We start from the raw sequence: 18,228 nt of genomic DNA, 5'->3' as shown, positions 1-18,228 counted from the left end.
TGCATGGTTCCTTCTTCTTAAATCTAAGTGTGTTCCTTGTTACTTACAATCAATCCTCAACTTACCTCCACTCTGTGTATGTGTGTGTGTGTGTGTGTGTGCTCTTTTCTGTGCATTGTGCAAAATCGAGCTTTTAGCTTTTCTTAATTGTACTTCGAGTGATGGAAATCAGAGTGAGTGAAAAAACAAAGTGCATGTACCTCCGGCGCTCTTGTCTAGGGGTTGGCTTGACAAGGTGGTGTGTTCGGTTCCTAACTATTCTAGCCGACTTCTAGGATTTTTTGCTGTGCTCTCTCATTTGGCTTGGTTCAGGTCATGGTCCGAGTCGAGAGTTGGGTCTTGCAATCAGCCCACAACACCAAACACCCTTTCAGATTGTTCGACCATAATCTCTAGGTTTGTAACTTCTTGTGAGGTGTTCGGTGGGTTCTTTTAGCGCATGTCACGCTTCTCATTAGCCAAGATTCATCAAATTCCCAAGTTTTCCTTCTTAGGCTGTGTTCGATTTACCAGTGTTTGATTCTGGTGATCGGACAGGGTTGGGTCGGATTGTCACAATCGGCCATGTGTGTGTCCGATCGAACAGCTCGAGTTGGTCCAATTATGGTGGTCCGATTTCCATGTGTCTGATTTTGGGAGTTTGATCCTAGGAATCAGACGTCCAAGGCGATAGTGTCCAATTTTAGAGTATCCAATCGTGGGATGTCCTATTCTCAAAATCGAATAAGGTGGAGCATCCGATCGGGGTATGTCCGATTCTTAGAATCCGATGGGTCAAGCATCCGATTGGATGAAGTGGTGTCCATTTCTTCTCGTCCGATTCTCAGAATGGGACGGAAGTAATATGTTTGATTCTCAAGGTCAAGCGTCCAATCAGACAGTTCTAATTTGGAATTGGTTCGATTTTCAAAATCGGACAGGGTGTCCGATCGGACCAGGTGTGTTTGTCCAAGTCCGATTTTGGGAATCAAACGGTTTGCTCGATCTGATTCTAGGAATCTAACAAGTCTGAGTCCAATTCTAGAAATCGAACACTGTGGCGGGCGTCCCATTCCGCTAGCCGAAATGCGTGCCGATCACTTATTTGCCAAAAATCTAAACATAGATGTCGCTTCTACCCATAACAAGAGTCAAGAATCAAGAAGAGGTGTGGGCTAATGGCATCCTATACCTAAATCTCGTAGAAATCCCTGATATGCTCCTATTGATCTGACATATAACTAGACCTGAAGCTCTCTCTCTCTCTCTCTCTCTCTCTCTCTCTCTCTCTCTCTCTCTCTCTCTCTCTCTCTCTCTCTCTCTCTCTCTCTCTCTCTCTCTCTCTACATCGACAGCAGACTGAGATCCGACGACACTCGACACATTGGATCTCAGATCTCCAGTTTGCTCTTTCTCCACCGCCGATGTACCACATCCTGCATCCAGGAGGGATCACCTGCTATTAGCGACTTCGACGACTGTTACTACATCCCAGGATAGTATATCTCCCTGCATCTATTACATATACACATCGCACCACTTTATCACAGCCGACAGTTGTTCCCCTATCACAGCCGACATTTATTCCCCTTTTGTAGCCATTATCTAGAGTACCAGAGCTACATACGCACATACACATATACGACACTTATCACACTCACAGCACCGTATTTTCAGTTTCCAGTTTTTAGCTTTTCATTCAGTACTTTTATTTTGGATAGCTGGACCTCATCAGTTGTATCACAGTTTGTCTCATAGGCCAGTTTTGGTCTTTAGAAGACGTTAATATAACTTTCTTTCTTTCTTTCTTTCTCTCTCTCAAAGCTAGAACTGTAAATGAGGTTTTCCCTGGTCACTCAGGACCTTAAACCTTTGTTGGCCAATACCTTAGCCTTCTCAATCACCTCCCTACTACCTCGAGACCTGTGAGCCCTCTCTTTTTTCCATTTTGCCCTGTTATTGCCCTGTGAAGGGTTGTTTTACAACAGTGAGCTGTAAACTTCCCACGTTGATGTCTCCTTCCTATCCTACTCTAAATGCGACAAAGATCAAAAGAAGGCCACTGTATGGATTTCTCCTACTCAACCAATCATCAAAAACCAAAAATACTTACTTGTAACACAGATTAAAACCCAAAACCTTTTATTTGTCTCAAGCTCTAGTTCAGGGATGAAACCCTAACTTCCATACTCGATTTGAAGCGCACAACCGCTCAAGCTTAAATCCGTTAGTCCCGACAATGAAACCAAAATGTAGAGGCGAGCCCAAGCTCAACCAGGAAGACCCACGGACCACTTATTATTCAAGCGTTTCAAGCGAGCACTAATGGCTACCTCTCACATAGTCGACATGGCATCCCTCTTTACGAGTGTAGTGAGCTTACCTTGATGTCCAATCAAGTTGCTGCCTCTCTCTGTTAGCTCCACGATTCTTGATGCAAGCTCAAGCATCCTCAAACCTCCACCTCCAAGCTCCATCCTCCATAGCCGCACGCAAGACGAGGGAAGAGAAGAGAAGAAGAAGAGAGGAGATGGAGGAGGCCTTCACCTCCAAGATCCCTTGCCCTCACATACTCACTCCCTCACTCATTCACTCACAAGCAAGCAAGAGACGAGAAGAAGAAAAGAAGAGAGAGTCCACTTTGCCACACACCAAAGAATGAGCTCTCATTCACCTTTTGAACTTTATATACAAAGCCCTAAATCCCCTTTGGGCGATCATCCCCTTTTTATATGGCCGGCCATAGCCTAGGCCCTTTTTTCCATTGTTCTTCTATCTTTCTAGCTTCCTTCCTACCGCCCATCTACATTTACAATTTGCACCAATCAGGGCCCAGTGCTCTTAAAATAAATCATGGTACACCTTATGCTCTTTTACAAAAGTATTGACTTGCACTTTTTCTTGTGTGTCTCTCCTTGATTTAGGACTTTTTCACACTTCTTGTGTTTCTCGTTTTTTCTTGGTATGCCTTCATTCTCCATTCCGCTTTTGCATTGGCCTTATCTTTTGCTTTAGATTTCTGGATTTTCCACCTTGTTCGTGTGAGGATCAACAAGGATGCAAAGGAATATGTTCATATACCTATTGGGAGCTCACCTTCAAAGAAGGCTTTGTTTTCAAGAAAGTATACATCTCATTCTCTTGACAAATTTTGTGCACCAAATTTGTTTTGTTCTACTCATTCTAGGAAGTACAGGCTAATGTCAAAAGCAGTTGCATTCATTGCATATACTCTTGTTAAATATCCTGTCAAATCTTATGAACAACAATTACAAGTTTTAAAATGTTCCAACTTCTGCCTTTTAGATGAGGTGGCAAATGACAATGATGCAGAGGAATGTTTGGACCCTAAGCAAGGAGCATATATTGCTAGCAAACTAGATATTGCCCAATTCAAAATTGAGACCATTATTTAAAAAACCCATGCAAATGCAGATATCGTATGTGACTCTTCTTTCTATATTGTTCCTTCACTTCCAACATTCCCTATCAAGGACAAGGAACACATAGTGCTATCAAACATCCAAAGGCTCTTCAATCTCAAGGAGGATTATTGTTTAGCGATCATTATAAAGTCTTCTGATGCTGCAAATGACATTGTTGACCTCGAAAATGAATCGATAGAATAGTTACTTAAACTTGATACTGAAATTATAGATGACAAGTTTATTGAAGCAAGGGATGCCCTTTCTCTTTGTTTTAATAAGGCAAAGAATGCTAAGACAGAGTATGGAATTACTAAAGAGGAGTTACACAGCCTTCAAGACCAACTTGAAACTTCCAATTTTGAGATAGAAAAGTCGGAGTATGTTATGGAATTAGTAAAGAGGAGTTACATGGCCTTCAAGACCAACTTGAAATTTTTAATTTTGAAATAGAAGAGTCGGAGTATGTTAAAGAATTGGAAGATATCGATGAGGCACAATCATCAATTAACATATGGAATCCAACTAAGCTAGAGAATGATGAAAATCAATTGGTACTATTATCTCGATTTCTGTAAGATACATTTATATGTTTGATTTCAACATTCATTTGACATTCATCTTTTTTTGCAGTTGGAGATTAAATATTTTGATAACTTCTTGGGATGGGGTAAAGATATGAGAGCTGATATTAGTTCACTAAAAGATGTTGCACTTAGCCATTACTTAGAAAGGATTGATACGTATTTTTTCTTGGTATTTCATAACATCTTCTCTGAGGAAGCAACATGGCTTATACTATGTATCAAGACACTTACAAGGCTACTTTGTTTCTCTAGGTTACAGTACCATGTACACAAGGTGATGTTTTTGGAGAAGACTATAGCAATTAGGATTTTTTATTAAGGTCCTAATTTCTCTGCTTCTAGAGCAGGATACTTTTTGGCCCTCTCATCTTATGCTTTGGCAACAAACCAAACTGATATAAAATCAATAGTTGGTTACAAGAGAAGACAAATTCTATGTTATATAGGAAAGATCCCGAAGCGAGAGGAAGATGCAAAGGCTCTTGAGAGCTGGCTTTGTACTTTTCTTTCTTGAAAAATACTATGAATTCTCAAGTTTCATTATCATCTTTAGTATTTATTCTTTGAAGCTATTGTCGAAAAAACCAATTGAATAGCTCTTCAAGAGCATTGCCTTTTGTAACTCCTCCATGTCTTGTGCTTTGAAAAAAACTTGTACGTGCTTGATAGTGAGATTTTTCCATGACTTGGACTATATAAGTTGCTAGGGGGCCTTGCTCCTCCACAAAGTAAGGCCCATGAATATGAAGAATATGTTGCAAATTCAAAAGAGTAACAATCATTTTATGCCATTGGAAATTTTATTGAAGAAAGATTGGATTAAATTTTCTCTCTTACCAAATAAAATGTGATATCTTTTTCTCTCCATGTCTCCTTTATTACTTGAACAAGATTTGTAATCGAACATTTGAACTCTTCTAGATACGTGTAGGTTTTCTTTTGTTGCTTGAGGAGCTTTAGGAAGACATCGAGGTGTCTCCAAACCTCCATCCTTAAAAATGCAAGTCGTGGTGTGATTGCAACGTTTATCATTATCCCACACAGCTCCCTCCAATGCTCCCAAGTAATGCTCACTTGTTTTCCTGTATGGTTTCCTAAAAAGTGTCTTAACTTTTGAGCCTCCTATTGAGACATCAGCCAAGACATCTCTTGTTTTTTTTGAAAGTGTTTGATCTTTTCTTAAGTGAACTTGACCTCCATGAAAACCCATTTTGGAAAGTAATGCCTCACATTTGTCAATACACTCATCCGATAAAGACAAGGGCTTAATTGAGTATGCATAGTCGAGATGCAACATGAGAAGTTTATCAATACTTCTAATCTCTACATGCTAAGTACATATATGAACATTTGTAAGAGGAATTGAAAGAATGGGATCCCATATATCTTCCTCGTTTTTATTTTTACTTGGATCTATAGAGTCTCTAGTTGGGACTCTTCTTCCAGGACGCAAGTTACTCCAATCTTTAGACCCAACACTTTCCATGTAATAAATACAACGATATTTTACATTTGCCCCATTACGTATTCCAAGCATACATTTTATAGTTTTTAAGTCAGTGCTCGTATGCCATTCCACATTAAAATTACGAACCCCATCAACAACCAACATTTCTCCTTTACTTTGAGACTTAATAATGTTTGGAATACCTATACGAGTGAACAACCATTTTAGTGTTTGATGATCCTCAATTGGTACCTGAGCTGCACCAACCCACCAAATCTCCATCTCACACTGGAACTTATGCATTGGTCCTTGACCCCCACCATTGTTGTAGTTCAATACCCTATTCATGATGCAAATGCTAACTCTTTCCAACTTTTGTCCTTTTTGAATATGTGCTTCATCTAACTTCAAGGCAAACTTCAAAACACACTGACATTCCTCTAACGTAAGTCTATACATGTAAACCATTGCAATGTGCACTTTTCTTAGATCAACCCATATATTGTTAAACGCATTGTATTCAAAACTAGATTTTCTTTTTGTCTTTTCGTATGGCATAGACGCTTCAATATGAAGGTATTCCCCAAAAACATGAATCTTACGATTCACGGCAGTCCTTGCAACTGATACTATAAGGGCTCGAGGCAACTCAAATGTAGTTATTCTATAATATTTAAATTTTTTAAACCATGATCTTGAGATAGCATGATAACCTTTTCGACTAATGCCCACAATATCACACGTCTCTATGTAGAAACAAGCTCCAAGGGTACTGAAGACTGTCTCAAAGCCTTGCTAAGAATAGCATCACGAGTTTGCTTTCCACGAATGCAGGATACACACGGCTACTGGCTCACCACAATATCCGCAAAACCTCAAACAAGGTTTCCCTTAGATGCCTTTTGAAGGTAATCATAGTTGAGGTGGCCAAACGGAGCATGCCAAAGCTCGAACTATGTTTGAGATGTAAGAAGAAGAGAAGTCAAGACAAAAGAAGACCGCAAATTGTAGACTCCATTCTCCTCATAACCTGAAGCAAGGACTTCTCGCGATCCATGATCAAGAATGTGAAAAGAATCCACATCAAACCCAACCAAGAGATTGAGGGCACAAAGCTTGTGCACCAAAAGCAGATGGTATCCCAAGGCCGGCACATAAAGCACCTCGGATGTATGGGCACCACCCTGCCCATCTGGAATAAGATGCATGTTACCCTCTCCTTGAATAGGGATAGAACAACTATCACCAATAAGAATCTATCCATGCAAACATCGCAAATGAGCAACACCTACTATAGAAGGAGTCATGTACCAAGAGGCACCAATGTCAACAATCCACTCCGAAGTGTGTGGGGTCTTCAACGCAGTAATAGAGGCCTTCATTGTCGATGCCTCAACCACTTCCAAGTGGAGGAAAGTAGCTAATGAGGGAGTAACCGCCACTGCAGAATCTTTTGAAGATTTCTCCTTCTCCTTATCAAGGTAGTCTTTCTAATTACCTATTTTGCCACAAATGTGATAAAGTGGACTCATTTTCCTTTTTCTTCTTTGATTTGTCCTCCTCCTCCTTTTGCTCCTCCCCCTTCTTTTGAGATGACTAACCTATCAATGCCTCAAATTTAGAAGCATTGGTCCCTTTCAACTGCTCTTCTTGGTCCAAGACCATAGGAACCAACTCCTTCCAATGAAGAGTCTCTGATCGCCCTAAGACAATCAAGGCAGAATAAAAACCATTGAAATGAGGTGATAACTATGAAAGAAGAGTTATCACCATGTCTTCAGAAGTGATCACCTTCCATGCATTCTACACCTGCATCTGAAGCTACCTCAGCTTGTTAATATGCTCTCGCATAGAAGATGACTTGTTGACACTCATGGTCCTCATCTACACTTCCAAAGAAACTCATTTCATGAAGATTACGCAATTATATCTAATCAAGCTCCAGTCATATCTCCCAAGCCACCGTCAAATGCTTTATATGGGAGATCACAGTTATAGTGCATGAGAGAAACAAAACAAGTGGATGCGAGCATTTAGTTTGTCCCAATGCGCCTTATCATTACCAACTCCAACTTATCACTTGTAAAGATTTTGGACTCGTCTCTCTCAGAGGATGATGGATAGCCTCCATAACAAGCTCCGCCAAATCATAAGACTCTAAAATGGCAAGCATCGTAACCTGCCAAGTGCGGTAGTTCTCACCATCCAGTTTTTTATCTGATGGAAGAGCTAATAACACGAGCATCTTCCAGTCCATGATAGCTTGAAGCTCTGTCGGCCTCAAGAGACATATTCACCTAAAATGCCTGCACAAAATGCAAAAAGAAACCCCCTCCTTTGACTATGTTAATTTAGCTTGCTAGGCCTCTTCTCCACTCATCCCGCTCCATCTGCTGGAGGAGATGAAAATGTAAATCTGCACTTGAAGGCCCAAAACACAATCTTCTTCCTTCTCAAACAAAAAAAATCACAGCAGCTTTAGCAACTCTGCTCCTTTCTCACACGCCCATGATCGCCTCAACTTGTTTTGATGTCCAGGCCTCCTACTCCCCCTTAAATGCTAAAAACACGGCCTTGTGTTGCACTAAAATCTCCTCTTCATGTAGATTCTCCCCTTACTTGGTCCTTTAATGCTCTGATACAATGTCAAAGTAAAGTAGTGCGACGGCGTATGACCAAGACAAAGAGTGAATAGAGAGAGAGAGAGAGAGAGAGAGAAAGAGAGAGACACACACACACACACACACACCCCGGAACACAAAAAATGAAGAATGTTGTATAAGGAAGTAGATGTGTACACAAATGCAGAGTATATGTTTGTGTATGTCTCCACCTCAAAGATCTCACAATCTGTGAACCTCAAAGCAGTCTCCACGATTAGCAATCTGGAAACTTGTAGTCAAAATGACAAAAATTGTGTGGAGGCTATGCAGAATAAATAGCCCAAAAGAAATGCTAAAAATAATGCATGTCGACTGGAACCGACTACACAAAAACTAGTTGACTACACCTTTTGTGCCACGTGGCACCAATGCTATAATTGCTGCCTATTGACATCACCCATTGTACAGCCAGACTGCCACATATCCTACATGTTGTGACTACACAAAAATCTATCACGTGGATAACCTGCTTGCTCCACCACACAAAACTACTCATGAATGCATATGATTGCCTATCTAGGGGATGACAATCTCTAACAAGAAGAGGAGATGGTGGACAGCTATCACACGTAAAAGTTGGGGTTGTACTCCCAACTCATCAAATGCATTGAGGTCAAAGTGCCACATAACCAAGCCGCACAAATAAGTGGTAATATCAGTGAGCACGAAGAGACTAGCAAAGCGACTAGTCACATGCAATTCCTCCTCTATAAAACTCTTGTTAAACAAATGATGGCATTGAAAATTAGATGGTACCCCAAGAACGTGAGCCAAAATAATGGCATGGAGTGAAACAATAGAGTGATATGTAGGATCACCCCAAACTGTGCTAATGGAGCACCATTGCTCAATAGTGATCATGAGACGACTACCAACCTAAGTGATATCAAGGTGATGGCCAGACCATTGGTGTAAAAAATGACTAGAAGTGGTGATGCGTTTAGTGGCAATCTCATCGACAACATTGCACTTGGTCACTGAAGCATAAGATAGATGAAGCGAGAGGACAAGAGACGCTTTTTGGGAAGAGTCCTAACATACTCAACTCTACACTAGGAGACTTTTGCAAAAGAGAGACTCTCCTTCCACGTGGGATTCCATCCTGTAGCAAGTTTGAGTGCCTCATTGTCGGTGAGGCCAAGGTCGATCATAGCAAAGAGCTTGGCAAAAGTGGTAAAAATGGAATCAAACTAGAATAACCAATCGACTTCAGAAGAGTTGTCCTCCATGGCCATGTCGCTGAGAGAACGACAAACCAGCAGAGGTTTTAAGACCAAAAGGGAGGTGGGGGGTAGTGGAACTCATCTAGAGACGAGGGCGCATTGATTCCCAACATACATGATGGATTTCAGTATGTACCACCCTAATCCAACTAGTGGGCGCATTGATTCCCAACATACATGTTGGATTTCAGTATGTGCCACCCTAATCCAACTAGTGGGCTAGTGGAAGAGGATGCCTCAAATGATTTGGAGATGTCAAGGGAGGGCAAGAAAGTAGTAGGTGGGTCCTGGCATGGGAAATAACAAGACATGGAGGACGCGGGTTGAAAGTAGAGGACATAGTAGACATCGGAGAAAGTGGTTGCTCAAGGGGAGAGGGAGAGGCAAGAGGAGTGAACTCTACGTGGGATGGTGCAGCGAGGTAGTGGGGACTGGCAAGGATATTGCTGATAGAAAGCTCAGCATGAGTATTTGTTTAGAGCAACTGTAGAAAAGGTGCAAGGTGCAAATTCCACTAGGTATTGGAATCAAGGAATTTGATAGGAGCAATTGGGATTTGGAGAGAATGAGGAAAACAAATAACCTACTAAAGTTCAGCCACTTCATGTTAATGTTAATTATCAAGATCTACACAATACAAAGGTTTTATTTACCTCTAATATGTTAAAACAAAACAATGCAAAAGAGGTGGGATGCATTCATTGGAAATTTTTCTTGGAGGAAAGTGTAACAAGCAAAGATACCTTTGTTGCTTTAGGCATGGGGCTATTGAAAAAGGATTACATATATGGAGGATTACAAATAATGGATACAAACATTGAAAAGCATGCATTGAGGGCCATGTTGTTTGCAAGGCGATTTCGTACATTTAGTTTGATACATTCAGTACACGAATATGTATGGTATGGAATGTAGACAAATTTTAAGACTAAAATATGTTGTTTCATACTTCATTTAAAATATACATATAAAATTCTACATTAAATCAGCCTACACAAAAATGTGCAACTTAAAGATAGATCATGAAGAGACCTAGTCATTGTGGAGAAGAATGAGAAAGGAGAGGGAGAGGAAGAGGGATTTGAGAGAGAGAGAGAGAGAGAGAGAGAGAGAGCAATAGGTATGAATGAAACTCAAAAGTGAGAGAGAGGGAGAGGGGCAAAGTGAACGAAGGGAGAGGGATACTGATAGGGAGAGGGAGAGAAGAGAAAGAGATACATAGAGGGAGAGGAAGAGGGAGTGGGAGAGGGAGAGAGATAGGGATAGAGGAAGAGAAGGCGAGGGAAAGGGAGACGGAGATGGAGCTAGAGAGAGAGTAGGGTGATTGAAGAAGATGGTGGCTTGAAAGTTGAGCCAAAGAGAGGGAAACTTATGAAGATGGAGACTGATTTGTGTGGTGAGATTAGGGGAGGGGGCTGCCCTTTTATAAGGGCTGAGATGAGGGAGGAGAGAAGAGGGAGCAGTATGGAGTGTGAAAGAAAAGTTTGACCTTGTAGCAGCTCGAAAAAACGGGCAAGATTTCAAAAAAATGTGCCAACCGACATTTAAAGAGTCTTTTTTGTTGGTACAGTTCAAACACAGACCATATGGGACCGTGCGAAACAAACGCATGGTACGGTACCATGGAAAACATACCATACGCACACAGAATGCAACCCTGGTTGTTTGTCAGGTGCAGCAAACTTAAAAAGTTGTCAGGTGCAGCAAACTTAAGAGGTACCTTGAGCACAATTGCCTATGGATTATCTTCTTTTGACGAATAGGAATTTTGCAGCATCATGGAATCTCACCAAGGAAAATTAATTCCAGAGCAATATTCAGTATCAAAAAGTCTGGTTTGTTAGGTGGCAATCTAATGTCTTGGAAGGAGCTCCCTAAAACCGCACCATGGGACCACAGCTGTAAAGTAATTATGAGCAAAGAGAATGTGTTCTGGGCCTGGTCTGTTCTCAAAACATTGGCAAAAGTCTTGCAAAGAAGAGGCAGTTTTGTTGCAAAGAAAGGTTTTAGTAAAGTAAATGTATGGGCAGGCAATGACAGCATTCCCATTTCCTATCAAGAAGCTACTATTTGTTAAAGCATGCCTGCAAGCTATCATCTCATATGGGAGATAGTGAGATCCAGAACTATGGGTATGAAGATTAACGAGGGCCAATATTGTGACAGGTTTAGAGGCATGATAAACAGCAAAATCACTCCATGCAGTGATACAAGCTAGCAAAGGAAATGGCTAGTTTGCAATGAGTCAAAAACTGGGCACTCAAGATGCCACTCAAAGAAAGAATTGTTTGCTGGAGGGCGGAGCTCTGTTTGTTGGGGTTAAGTTGGAAAAAAGGGGACTCACCAATGGAAGATGTGGTGGTGAAGCAAAAACCATGTCACATGCCTTATGGGATGGGTATGTAGCTAGCAGGGTCTGGAGGGAAGTCCTAGCAAACCTTGGCAATGCATGTTGGCAACATAAGTACGAAGTTGGCCTGCATCTTTGGTATAACTCCAAGGTGGAATAATGTCAACAAGGAGTATGTTTTTCAGGCTGAAAGGGCTTTTATCCTTGCTACTCTCTGGGAAGCAAGAGTTAAAACTAACTCCTGATTTTGAGAGGATCTTGGATGGGAGAAAATTTTGTATAAACCAAGTTGGTTTTGGAATCTATCCAGCATAATGGGCAAACTTAGTCAAAAGATGTAGCCAAGAAGGCTGATATTTGGCATAACACATCTGGTTTTGTAATCAGCAAAATTTTCTAATAATGCAATCATATCATTCTGCATTTAACATTGCTCATGCTAAAATCTTTGATGAATCTGAGTACAGAATCACACATTTACAAGCTTCCATGTATGCTTCCTGAGACCTTAAATGTTAGCAGTCTAGTTGAGAATCAGATTGTGCTGCCACTCAATAGGATCGCATTGAACTGCAAGAAGGATTGTGGATATGTGTAAGACAACTCTGATAGCTGATGTTTGATCACAATGATGTTTCAAATCTCAAATTGCCTATGACACTGGAGATTTAGCACTGTTAAAAACAGTACAGAAACTTGAAAGAAAATCATAGCAAGTAACCTCAGTATCTTGGTAAATTATGTGCATCTATACTTTTCAACTTCCAAAACCAACAATTGTTACGGGCGACAAAACAAGTAGCCAATCAAAACAGACCTGGAACTAATCATTCCCATTACATTACCTGATATACAAGACGGGTATGTTCACCAAAACTTTTTGGCCTACAGCATGCCTTGCAACTATATCTGAGATTGTACACAGTCTCGCTAGCCATGATGTCTGTACAATAATGGATCTCAATGTGACCATTAGTACATGATTCATCTTTCAAACCTTGACCTATCTGTTCTCTGTATAATGTCCAAGTATTTGAATCAGACTCAAAAAGCAGTCGAAGCCCCAATTTTAATCAGAACCAGTTTGAGATGTGGTAATCACGAAAGCTCTTGAGATAGTTGTCCATGTCCTCTTTAGTTTTATTCCATCGTGTCTCATACACAAGTTGATCTGGAGTCTTCCTTTTAGACTGTAGGCAATCAGAAAATAGTTTGAAAATTCTCTCTCTCTCTCTCTCTCTCTCTCTCTCTCTCTCTCTCTCAACTCACACACATTCACTGCATCTGCTAGAAGATTCACCATGGCACAAGCAGCCAGAAATGACTCACATGAGGACACATAGCATTGGCCATGATGAAGAGACTGTGGCACCATGCATAGTTTTTTCATACGTCATACGCGGACGGGTATGAAAGTATAATTGGAGTATGATTCACACCTTGGGGCTGAATCGTACATTGCCCTAATTTTAATTTTAAAAATTGGAGTATGATTCACACCTTGGGGCTGAATCATACGTTGCCCTAATTTTAATTTTAAAAACTGTAAAAATGTATCTAAATCTAGTATTTTATACTAAATTGAGTAAGCAAGCTAACAAGCTGAATGAAAACTAGAATCTCAATTGTTCTAACACCACTTGCACTTGCATGAAAATTGCCCCCTTCCATTGCTTCACAGTTGTTACAAATCCCCATTTCACTTTTTTTCTTTCTTCCCATTTGTGTTGGCCTGAAGCAGAAGAATGGGGATGAGCTTCCTCAGATGAAGACATTACAACTAAATTACTTTGCTGAAATGTCAATTTCAGCTGTAAAATCAGGAATTTCAAAAATTTTTAAGGCAACACTAAAGGGGAAAAGAGTGTTTCTCAATAATTTGAGGGAGTTTAATGGCTGTTAATGTCAAAAATTTCTGAAAATTTTAGATTTCTAATCAGATATTTCAGAGATCCTTAAGCTAATATTAAAGGGAAAAGGAGTGTTTCTCAACAATTTGAGAGTTAAACAGCTGTTAATCTGAAATTTCTAAAAAATTTAGAAATTTCAGACTTCAGTCCAAGAAATTTGCAACAGTAATTAGCTACTCAGAGTTGAGAGTCAAGACACAAGAAAGAGAGAGAGAGAGAGAGAGAGAGAGAGATGCAGTCTGAAATTTCAGACAGACAAAAATAGCACATGTAAAAGATGAGAGAGGGATAATACACTAAGAAAAAGCATTCAACTCTGGGGCAGTCAATATCAAGGCTAAAGGCTGAGTCAACCTGTTGCACAGTCCACAAGCAAGTTTTCTATGTTTTGGGGCAAGGAGAAGACAAGTGTCAGCAAGTGGCACCTTCCAAGGTGAAATCGTCAAGCTTTTCTTAACGTTTTTTGCCAGGCAACAGCCTTTTTGGCAAATTTGTGATGTTTATTTCTTTTTCCAACCTGTTTTTTCCCCCAAAAGTATGTCAAGTATGAAACAGGATTTCATACTCTTTGTTTTCATACGTTTTTCAGACACGTCTGATAAAAACTATGGCACCAGGCACACTTCTAGGAGCCTTGCACACGGAGGTGGTTGTTTGACACATTGGTCACACCAGCCATGATGTATGGTGCACTTGTTTGGACCCCGACTTGGCTACAAACCTATGGACATAGATTGAGAGAGCACAAATCATCATGCTCTCACAGATGATCCACAAAAACCATTAGTACCACATGAGATTGTGAGAGCCGATTTGCTGCACCCCCCATGATGATGGAGGCCCTTTTTCAAACAATCAACTTCATATACTAAGCATATGGCATGCATCCAAATGGACTATCTAGGAGAGCCTTCAAGGCCTCTAGGTAGCTAGCTTAGGGAGGACATGAGACTTCATGGTATGCATAGGTCAAGCAATGTCTCACTGGATACACGATTGACATGGATGATCTCCCCCCTCTCAATATGACCTTGACTACCCCTTCATACGCCTCTCCCACACTAAGAGGAACTTGGTCATGCAAACAAGCTGAAAACTGCTGAAAAATGGGATTAGAAGACTACCACTTGGAAAACCTTGCCGATGCAAGTGGGAAAAACGTTTTTAGGGACTAGTGGAAATCTATTCCAGCCATTGTAAGAGAGGAGGCCGTTAGAGAGCAAGGAGAAGTTGCTAATGTGATTTGCAACCACCAAAGATCAGTCCTACAATATGTGACAGTAGTTTGGAACCCTCCAAGACCAAGTGACAATAGCCCAAGGTCCTTCTGGAGCAAAAAAAGAAATATAGGATAGGGTAGCAGTCTTTCTGGTGGTCCTAAGATATAGGTTATAGCTTTCATGGCTATTTGAGCAAGGCAGTACCAATTTTTCAACGTTTCTCACGATGAAACTCTGAAATTTTTGGTAGTCCTAAGATGTAGGTTATAGCTTTCATGGCTATTTGAGCAAGGCAGTACCAGTTTTTCAATGTTTCTCACGATGAAACTCTGAAATTCTTCTCTCTACAGTATTCTCTCTCATCTTCTAGCCATTTCTCAAGTTATCTCAGCATTTTCCAATAGTTTGAGCCATCAAAGAAAGAGATTTCAATCAATCTTTGCAGTGAACTCTAATTTACAACAAAAATTATGGTTTTGATAGCCATCTCGAGATGCATGCTCTAAGTTGAGGGCCTAAGACTTGAATTCTAGTAATTAAAATTAAGGAATTTCAAGGAGATTCAAGATGCCAACCAACCAATATCGAATTTGGGGCTGAATTTGTCTTTCAAAGAGCATGGTGAAGGCCAATCCCCAAGCAAACCAAGGGGACAAATGTTGTGATGACTGCGCAATGAAGTGCTAGACAAAAATGGAGCTAAAGCAGTATTGAGAGTAAGAGTGAGAGAATCCCAAGATGAGTGTACCAGTGAGTGACGATATACAAAGAATAAAATGTATTTGTATGTTAGGGTACAAAAGGGTGTGTTCACACCCGCATAAGTTTATACATACGGAGATTAAGAGACTTTACAGCCAACAACCTTTCACTTAAAGGCCCGAAGTGATACCTCCCACTAATCGAATGCAATGCTCATGCTAAGTCCTTGCAAGACTCTTACTAGAAACATAGACCTTAGTCAATGTGACAAGACCATTATCCAAGACCTATCAAATGAAGTGGTACCAAACATCTATGTGTTTGGTACGTGCATTAAGCATGGCATTCTTAGCCAGACATACAGCACTCTAGCTATCACAACCAAGTACTGGAGTACGTGAAGAAGGACCAAAATCATTGACCAAACAATTGAGTCAAATAGCTTCCTTAGAAGCTTCTGTGACTGAAACATATTCAACCTCTGTAATACCCAGTGCCACGATTTTCTATAACCTTGAACACCAAGAAATAGCTCCACCAACCAAAGTAAAGACATACCCACTCGTAGATTTTCTAGTGTCAAGATCTTCCATGTCCGAATCACAGAATCCCTGCAACTCTAGTGTACCCTTTTCATAGCATATACACTTTTCTTATGTACCTTTTAAATATCTAAAGATACATTTCACGGCTTCCCAATGTGGCTTGCCAAGGTTAGACATGAATCTACTAATAACTCCCACTCCATGAGCAATGTCAAGGCTAGTTACAACCATGGTATACATCAAAGAACTACAACCTGAGACATAAGGTATGCCCTTCATAGTAGTAGTAAATGCATTATCCTTTGGGCAATCAACTTTGCTAAGCTTTGTATGTGGCGGTAAAGGCACGCTAAGAGGCTTAGCACCAGCCATATTAAATATGTCAAGTACTTTGCTGATGTACTTGTCCTGTTAGTGAAACAATAAGTGTTGCTCTCTATCTCTTTTAATACGCATGCCTAAAATGCGTTCAACTATCCCTAAATCTTTCATTGAGAAGGCTAAACTCGGCTACCTTTTAAGAGCATTTAAAGTACTCTTATGCTTTCTTGCAATCAGCATATCATCCACATATAAGATCACTACAATAAGACTTCTATCATTAGCCTTTTTAGTGTATAAGCAATGTTCTGCATGGCTACGTTTAAAAACATAGCTGAGCATAAAGGTTTCAAACTTTTTATGCCACTATCTAGGGGCTTGTTTCAGCCCATATAAGCTACATTTCAGCTTACAAACCAAATGCTCTTTCCTTGGAATAGTAAAACCTTCGCGTTGTTTCATGTACAACTCTTCATCCAAGTCACCATGAAGAAAAGCAGTCTTCACATCCATCTGATCCAACTCTAAATCCAAGGATGCAGTGAGAGCAAACAAAACACGGAGCATAGTCATCTTCACCACTGGTGAAAAAGCCTCCTAGAAGTCTATGCCTTCCTTTTGTGTATAGCCCTTAGCAACCAAACATGCCTTGTACTTCGGCTTCCCATCAATACATTTCACCTTGTAAACCCATTTATTAGGGATAGCTTTCCTACCCTTGGGCAAAGGTACAAGCTCCCATGTGTTATTAACATATAGAGACTTTATCTCTTCTTGCATAGCATACTCCCACTTTCTTTTGTTTTCACATGACTATGCCTCTCTAAATGTAAAAGGCTCACCTTCATCAATCAATATGCAATCCAATGATGGCTAAAACCTTTGTGGCTACCTTCTCATACATGTAGACCTTTTTACCTAATAATTTGTATTGTTAGACAATGGGTCTACATCCTCGAGTATGTGCACACCATCCACAGTATCTCGAAATGTCGTTTCGACGGTGCCGAAACGGACTGGACATTTCGGACAAGAATAGAACCAGCAAACTGCCGTTTCGCAATCCTACGGCCCGTTTTGGAGCTGGTTATCCAGCACTAGATCGCGATTCCAATCGTTCTCCTTCTCGACTCGCGCGCACGGCACACTCCAACAGCTCTCGCCTCCACCTCCTGGGACCTCCAACTCCTGCCTCCTCTTCCTCTTCCTCTTCTTCTTTTGCTTCTCATTCTCCTTCTCCTTCTGCTTTCTTCTTTCTTCTTCTTCTTCTTTTTCTTCTTTCTTCTTCTTCTTCACCTTTAATCCATTACCTAGGTCCTAAAGGCTAATCATATCATGGCCTCGGACCCATATTGGAGACACGTCACTCCAATCAAGGGATACAAGGGCTCTGGCGGATCAAAGAAGTCACAATGCAACTATTGTGGATTGGAGAAATCGGGGAGTCTAACGCGCGTGAAAGACCACTTGGCATGCATTCCCAACAAAGAAAGACATTGGGCCTTGCGCAAATGTGCCGGCAGAAGTAACAGTAAGTCTCCATCTTTGGTGCCGAAAGCGTATGGGTATTGAGCTAGAAGATAATGAATCCTCCCATCCAACACCACATCGGGCTAATGAAGCACAAGTGGGGCAAAAAGAGAGGTTAGTGGGCCTAGTGGCGCTAGCCAAATTGGAGGTGCCAGTGGCCCATCAAAAAAATATACATCCATATCCATATCGGGTCCAAGTACAAAAAGAACCCTGTTGCCATCTTCTAGTAGTGGTGGACAAAAGGGCTCCTTACATGGTGCAAGTGTCCATGCAGGACTTTAGAGACAGGCAATTGTGGAGACAACTAGGAAACTCACACATTT

General features: G+C 40.8%; 1 protein-coding gene and 1 pseudogene across 1 annotated transcript in view; both read right to left on the bottom strand.

The window, feature by feature from the left end:
- Positions 1 to 3,157: 3,157 nt before the first annotated feature.
- On the bottom strand, positions 3,158 to 5,996 carry LOC148034328 (uncharacterized; annotated as a pseudogene).
- A 6,497-nt stretch (positions 5,997 to 12,493) lies between these two features.
- The window catches only part of PTAC6 (plastid transcriptionally active 6), a 75,890-nt gene continuing 70,155 nt past the window's right edge, over positions 12,494 to 18,228 (bottom strand). The window contains exon 6 of the mRNA XM_087679283.1: positions 12,494 to 12,864. Within this exon, the coding sequence (XP_087535409.1) occupies positions 12,748 to 12,864 (117 nt within the window). The 3' untranslated portion in view covers positions 12,494 to 12,747. The remainder of the gene's footprint in view (positions 12,865 to 18,228) is intronic.

This window comes from Lygodium microphyllum, chromosome 6 (assembly GCF_053477565.2).
Source record: "Lygodium microphyllum isolate KBCC chromosome 6, Lygodium_microphyllum_v1.1.10, whole genome shotgun sequence".
In the NCBI taxonomy this organism is placed as follows: domain Eukaryota; kingdom Viridiplantae; phylum Streptophyta; class Polypodiopsida; order Schizaeales; family Lygodiaceae; genus Lygodium; species Lygodium microphyllum.
The sequence above is the reverse complement of the archived record's forward strand: the minus strand, read 5'-3'. Positions and strand labels throughout refer to the sequence as shown.